General features: G+C 50.7%; 1 protein-coding gene across 1 annotated transcript; it reads left to right on the top strand.

Moving 5' to 3' along the window:
* The first annotated feature begins 358 nt into the window (after positions 1-358).
* On the top strand, positions 359-7,035 carry Foxo4 (forkhead box O4). Its single transcript, XM_042694861.1, has 3 exons — positions 359-1,196; positions 5,516-6,569; positions 6,870-7,035. Exons 1-3 carry the CDS (start codon positions 744-746, stop codon positions 6,875-6,877), a joined length of 1,515 nt encoding a protein of 504 aa, XP_042550795.1. The 5' UTR covers positions 359-743; the 3' UTR covers positions 6,878-7,035.

Raw genomic sequence — 7,035 nt, 5'->3', positions numbered from 1 at the left:
TTCAAGACGGACCAGAGTGGCACGACTGAAGAACTCGGTTTCCCAACTGGCTCTCTAGGCGCGTGCGCAGATGGCTGCCCCAGCGAGTGGTAAACAGAGACGTCAGGCGGGGGCTGCTGCTTGGAGCAAAACAAAAGGGAAACCCGGGGGGCGGGGGGTGGGGGGGGTCGGATAGGGGCTTCGGTGCGGGAATCAGGGAGGCTGGGAGCGCGAGAACCTTGACCCTGTTACGCGGGACGAGAAAGGAAGAGGAGGGGGGAGGGAGAGTCAGGGGAGGGGCGAGTGACGCGGGGGAGCGGGGCGTGGGGGAGGGCAGTGATCCGGGTGGAGGAAATTTGGGAGGAGTGTCCGGGGGGCAGCAACTTAAAGGGGGTGGGAACTGCGGCTGAAAAGACGTTCGGTGATGGGAGCGCAATGTATGAGGGGATACCGTGCCTCAGGTTTAAAAGAGCAGGAAGCTGAGTGAGAGGTTGCAGAAAGTGTCTTCGCTAGGTGGAGGTTACAGGTGGTGTGTCGAGGAAGAGCTTAGAGGCTGCAAGCTGCAGTCGGGAAAGGGATCAGAGAACTGTGTGAAAGACACAGTTTGGGGGCTAGCGTCTTGGCTCTAGAGAGAAGTTCTTGACTTTGAGGACTAGAGGGGAATGTGCCTTCTGACCCTCGGTGCTTCCCCCGTGAGGGGAGGCATGGTGAGGGACTGTGGCAGACTCCTCTGAACGCCCAACTGCAGAGGTCCAGCTCCACGTATGGATCCAGGCAATACGAAATCAGCCACAGAGGCTGCCGCGATCATAGACCTCGATCCCGACTTCGAACCCCAGAGCCGTCCCCGCTCCTGCACCTGGCCCCTTCCTAGACCAGAGCTCGCTAACGAGCCGCCTGAACCGTCCGAGGTGGAGCCAGGTCTGGGAGAAACGGTACACACGGAGGGGCACTCCGAACCGATCCTGTTGCCCTCCCAGCTCCCAGAGCCGGCAGGGGGCCCCCAGCCGGGGATCCTGGGGTCTGTAACAGGTCCTCGGAAGGGAGGCTCCCGCCGGAATGCCTGGGGAAATCAGTCATATGCAGAACTCATCAGCCAAGCCATTGAAAGCGCCCCGGAGAAGCGGCTTACACTCGCCCAGATCTATGAGTGGATGGTCCGCACTGTGCCCTACTTCAAGGACAAGGGTGACAGCAACAGCTCAGCAGGATGGAAGGTAATAATGACCCCCTTACTTTCATCCCAACACCATCTACATCTGGGCCCTTTCTCCCTCTCCATACTTCTACTCCAGGACTCCCTTTATTGCCCTCACTCCTTTGAGAAGCCTTAGAGATCCACCTTCAATCTTCAGTTAGGCAAACATTTACTTAGTACATAGTATATGCCACACTCACTTCGAGCTTGATGCTGGAGGATCGCAGATGAATAAGATACTGTCCCAGTCCCAGAGAAAATCGAATTCTGCTGCTCACTGCTCAGCACTCCCAGCACTTTGGCTTGGGCTTCCCCAAACACTTAGTCCCACAGAGAAGTCTTTATCTTACGCACAGCAGGAGCTGTGGATTCCTTGCTTGAACCTAGCTGCTTCTCCTCCCCCACCTCCCACCCCAACACCTTTTCTCCCATTCCTGTGTGATTACTTGGATTCGCTGCTTGCCTTCGAATAACTCAGCGTAGAGGTACGGTTGGTGTAGAATTCTTCTACCCAAGATGAAGGGTGGAAGCAAAAGATTTTTTTTAAGTGATGTTCATAGGGAAAATAGTTGATTTTTTGCATCATGGAGAAAAAGAGCTGTGGCTGGCTGTCTCCGTTTACCCTCTTAATTACCAAGAGACTCTCCCTTGTAGAGCAATCCAAGCCTTGAGGAAGAGTCTTGATTTACTTTCGAGGAATATTACTCGTGAAAAAGGAGGTAGGGCTTTCATTTTAGAACACAGGTTGGGAGTTTCCTTGGCCTTCTGCAAATAAAAGTGGGAAAAGATCTTACAAGATCCCCTGAAAGGGGCTGGGAAGGTGACTCAGTGGTAGAGCGCTTGCCTTGCATGCATGAGGCCCTGGGTTCAATTCCTCAGCACCACATAAGCAAAAAGGAAAAAAAAGCTGGAAGTGGTGTTGTGGCTCAAGTGGCAGAGTGCTAGCTAGCCTTGAGCTGAAGAGCTGAGGGACAGCGCCCAGGCCCAGAGTTCAGGCCCCACGACAGAACCAAAAAAAAAAATCCTCTGAAAAACTCAGTCAAGAGAAATCAATAACTAAAGACAAAATTAGGCAGCTTCAACTCATAAGAATGCCTTGTACTTTGGTGGGTGGTGTGGTTAGCATACAACAAAATGCTGAGGGCAGAATGAGCAGAGGGTCTTCCTCTTAAGTATCAGCATTTGAGGGATCAAATTTGCAGTATGTGTAGGGGCTGGACAGAACATAAGACAGGACAGCTGAGACCCTTGGCACTATTTCTGGGTAGACTGCCACGCCACAGTCTCAGCTCATAAAGAGAGCTCCACTCCTCGGACTCAGCCTACCCAGCTGTTTTTCTTTTTTCCTAGGTTCATTTTCCAGGGCAGAAGAAATAACTAGGAGTTGTTAGTTATGTTGTGGGAGTATGGCCCCTCTTTATGATTTACAGTTACATGGGGCTTTGTAATTTATGAAATCATCTAAATTGCCTTAATTTTATTAATCTCCACAGCAATTCTAAGATTCCACAATCTAGATATGAAGAAAGTAAGGCACAGAAAGTAAGATTAGGAAACCTGCCTCCTATTAGAATGAAGGCTTGAACTGGTCTCACTAGAAATTTTACTTATCTAAAGAGAGCACATCCAATGAAATGATTGCAGAAATAAATGAAGCTGGGTCTAGGACTTGTGAAGCCGCCCCCCCCCCCCACATACACACACCTCTCCCAGAGGTTTCATGCCTGAGTTGGCTTCCCTGGTGCTATGCCAAAATCACTCCCACCCCACCAGGGGGCGGCACTCACTTAGAACCAGAAAGCTTAGGTTAGGTGTGTTAGGGAACAATTAGCAGCCAACCGCACACCCCCCCCCCCAACACCTAAGAACTGCAGGTTCTTAGGGAGCCAACCTCTCTGGCTTGGATTGCTCTAAAGCCTCAAGAAGAGAGGTTGTGAATGGGAGTAGAGCTCAGTGGTAAAGCACTTGGATGGCATGCTTTTGTGTAGCATGCTCAGTCCTAGGTTTCACATCCAAGTACCACAAAGAAAAAAGAAAGCCAGTAGACCCAAAGATTGAGAATAAGGAAGGGGAAACTCATGGTGTCAGAAGTCACCTCAACTGTCGTCAGTTACTAAGAACTTAGCTCGATGGACAAGTGTGATTTCTTGATGGAGCTACAAGCATTGATGCAACCTTATCAGGGTGATAAAGAGTTATATAGCCTGGGCACAAGTAGCTTCTCAAGCTATGCTCCCTAGGCAAAGGGTCTGCTTATCTGAAAGCACTATGCAGAGACACGAGTTGTTTCTGACTGTCCAGAGTTTCAATCTATTACTGGCTCCAAGCACTTTTTGCCTCTCCCTTAGTTTCTTAACTAAAGAACAATCTGTGTAGAGGATCAAATGTCCCTAAAGGTAGAGAGATTATGCACAAATTCCTGAGAAATGGGAGGAAAGTACCGGGAAAGAAGTAGGGAAGGGGCTGGGCGCCAGTGGCTCACGTCTGTAATCCTAACTACTCAGGAGGCTAAGATCTGAGGATCACAGTTCAAAGCCACCCGGGCAAGGAAAGTCCGTGACACTCTTATCTCCAATAAAGCACTAGAAAACCAGAAGTGGCGCTGTGGCTCAAGAGGTAGAGCGCTCGCTTTGAGCTGAAGAGCTGGGGGACAGCACCCAAGCCCAGAGTTCAAGCCCCACGACCCACCAAAAAAAAAAAAAAAAGAAGAAGAAGAAGTAGGGAAGGAAAGGAAGATGGGTAAAATTGGTGTAACTACCCTACAGCCTGCAGTGGAAATAATCCACACTACAGGTTGAAGTGCTTGCTGATCTGTCTTTTTCTCTGGGTCCCTGGAAGAAAAGGTATTCCTAGTGTGGCTAGTGAAGGAGGAATGGTGCAATACCCACAGCACTCTAGAGCTGACAGAGCCTCAAAATGGAGCCACAGCATAGTCACCCTAGGCTACCCACCAATCAGGCAACATATATTGATCATGCACTTTAAGCTTGATGTGCTGTGGGCTTACTCCAAGGGGGCACTGTTGGGGACTATAGAACTGTCCTTTCCCTTCATGCTTACACTTAATGAGACTAACTATATGAACTATAAACCATACCACATAGCTTGGGTAAAATTAATGTAGAATCAATTGAAAATACGGTGCAAGAAATTTGTCAAGACAGGGGCTGGGAAGTTGGCTCAGTGATAGAGCGCTTGCCTTGCATGCCTGAGGCCCTGGGTTCAATTCCTCAGCACCACATAAGCAAAAAGAAAAAAGCCGGAAGTGGCGCTGTAGCTCAAGTGGTAGAGCACTAGCCTTGAGCTGAAGAGCTGAGGGACAGCGCTCAGGACCAGAGTTCAGGCCCCACGACCAGACCCCCCCAAAAAAAGAAAGAAATTTGTCAAGACAAGCAATTACAATACAAAAGAGGTCGGATTTAAGCTTGGTCTCTAGTGGAATCTAGAGAGAGAACATCTTCTTCAGGCAAGAAAGGGAGAGATAAATTGTATCTCGTGAAATGTGTGGAGGGTTTGTATCCTGTTGGCAGAAATAAGACTGGGATTCAGCAGAGGTGGGGAATGGGGGTGGGGAGGAACCTTCTGCAGAGAGCTAGTTGGGCTGCCTGAATGCCCAGTGGGGAGTGGAGTACAAGCTGTACAAGGCTCCAGCCCCTCAGCCTATTCAGAGAAGAGGTTCAGGACAGGGGTCAATTCTGGGCTGATACGAGCACAGTCCTATAATCTCCACCCAAGCCTGCACTCAAGGAAAGGAGTAGAGCTATGCAACCATTTTCATTCCCATATCAACAGTAGCTCATGCTGAGTTAGGAGTACTGTTTCTCCATGCCCATACATCCCAGGATTTGGGAGAAGCTCTCCTGGGAACTGAGTATGGTCTCTTCCCTCCCCCTTTTTTTCCCTTTCTCTCCCCCCACCCCTGAGGGTGTGTGTGTGTGTGTGTGTGTGTGTGTGTGTGTGTGTGTGTGTGTGTGTGTGTGTGTGTGTGTGTGTGTGTGTGCGTGTGCACATACTGGAGCTGGAACACAGGGCCTGGGTACCATCCCTTAGCTATTTCACTCAAGATGGATACTTTAACTACTTGGGCCCTGCCAGAGCTCCATGTTCAGCTTTTTGGCAGTAAGAGTCTTACAGATTTTCTTGGGCTGACTTTGAACCTTGATCCTCAGATTCCAGCCTCCTGAGTAGTTATACTTACAGGTGTGAACCACCGTTGACTTTCCTTTGAGTTTCCAAGAATACCCCTGCTGTATCCTGGCCTCTCTTTAGACTTTGGCAAGTCACCTTCTCTTACATACCTGCCTCATGCCCCTTTCCTGCTGTTTCTGCCCTCTCTAGAACTCTATCCGCCACAACCTGTCCTTGCACAGCAAGTTCATCAAGGTTCACAATGAGGCCACCGGCAAGAGCTCCTGGTGGATGCTGAACCCTGAGGGAGGCAAGAGTGGCAAGGCACCTCGCCGCCGGGCTGCTTCCATGGATAGCAGTAGCAAGCTACTCCGCGGCCGCAGCAAAGCCCCCAAGAAGAAACCATCTGTGCTACCAGTTCCACCTGAAGGTGCCACTCCAAGGAGCCCCATGGGCCATTTTGCCAAGTGGTCAGGTAGTCCTTGCTCTCGAAATCGTGAAGAAGCTGACATGTGGACCACCTTCCGTCCACGAAGCAGTTCCAATGCTAGCACCGTCAGCACCCGGCTGTCTCCCATGAGGCCAGAGTCTGAAGTGCTAGCAGAAGAAGAAGTGCCAGCTTCAGTCAGCAGCTATGCAGGAGGCCTCCCTCCCACACTAAATGAAGATCTTGAGCTTCTGGATGGGCTCAATCTCACATCCCCCCATTCCTTGCTGTCTCGGAGCAGTCTCTCTGGCTTCCCTTTGCAGCATCCTGGGGTTAGTGGCCCCTTACATACCTATGGCGCCTCTCTCTTTGGCCCAGCAGAGGGGTCCCTGTCAGCAGAAGGGTGCTTCTCAGGCTCTCAGTCTCTAGAGGCCCTGCTCACCTCTGATACACCACCACCCCCTGCTGATGTCCTCATGACCCAGGTTGATCCCATTCTATCCCAGGCTCCCACACTTCTGTTGCTGGGGGGTATGCCTTCCTCCAGCAAGATGGCCTCAGGAGTTGGCCTATGTCCCAAACCCCTAGAGGCTCCAGGCCCCAGCAGTCTGGTTCCCAGCCTTTCTATGATGGCACCACCTCCAGTCATGGCAGGTGCTCCCATCCCCAAGGCCCTGGGAACTCCTTTACTCACACCTACTGAAGCTGCAAGCCAAGACCGAATGCCTCAAGATCTCGATCTCGATATGTATATGGAGAACCTGGAGTGTGACATGGATAACATCATCAGTGACCTCATGGATGGGGGTGAAGGACTAGATTTCAACTTTGAGCCAGGTACAACAGCCCCACCACCACCATCACTATAGCATTCCCAAAGCCACATCCACTCCTAATTCCATGATCTGAGCCTAGGAGAGAGAACAAGGGGGTGGTCAGAACTCCTGAAGAATTGAAGGGAGGATGTCACATTAAAGCAGTCCAGTTTCCAAATAAGGCCTTAGATAGCACAGAAATGGGAGGGGAGGGAGGAAAGGAAGCTGTGTTTCTCTTGATGTGACTCTGGATGGTGGTGGGACATGAGCCTGTCCCATATGAATCTCCTCTTACCTTGTTCTCTATTTCTTCTTCCCACAGATCCTTGAGTCACGGCGGGAAGCTTTGCCCTCTGCTTCATAGGTGGAGCCAGGCGTGTCCATATGCAGTTTTTTTTCCCTTGAGCCCTCCCCAGGAATTTGGGACCCTGCATTAGAGCTAGGGTGGGGTCTGGTCACACACACATACACACACACACAGGTGTTGA

This window comes from Dipodomys spectabilis, unplaced genomic scaffold, assembly GCF_019054845.1.
Source record: "Dipodomys spectabilis isolate Male_0828 unplaced genomic scaffold, ASM1905484v1 ptg000176l, whole genome shotgun sequence".
Lineage (NCBI taxonomy): Eukaryota > Metazoa > Chordata > Mammalia > Rodentia > Heteromyidae > Dipodomys > Dipodomys spectabilis.
The sequence above is the reverse complement of the archived record's forward strand: the minus strand, read 5'-3'. Positions and strand labels throughout refer to the sequence as shown.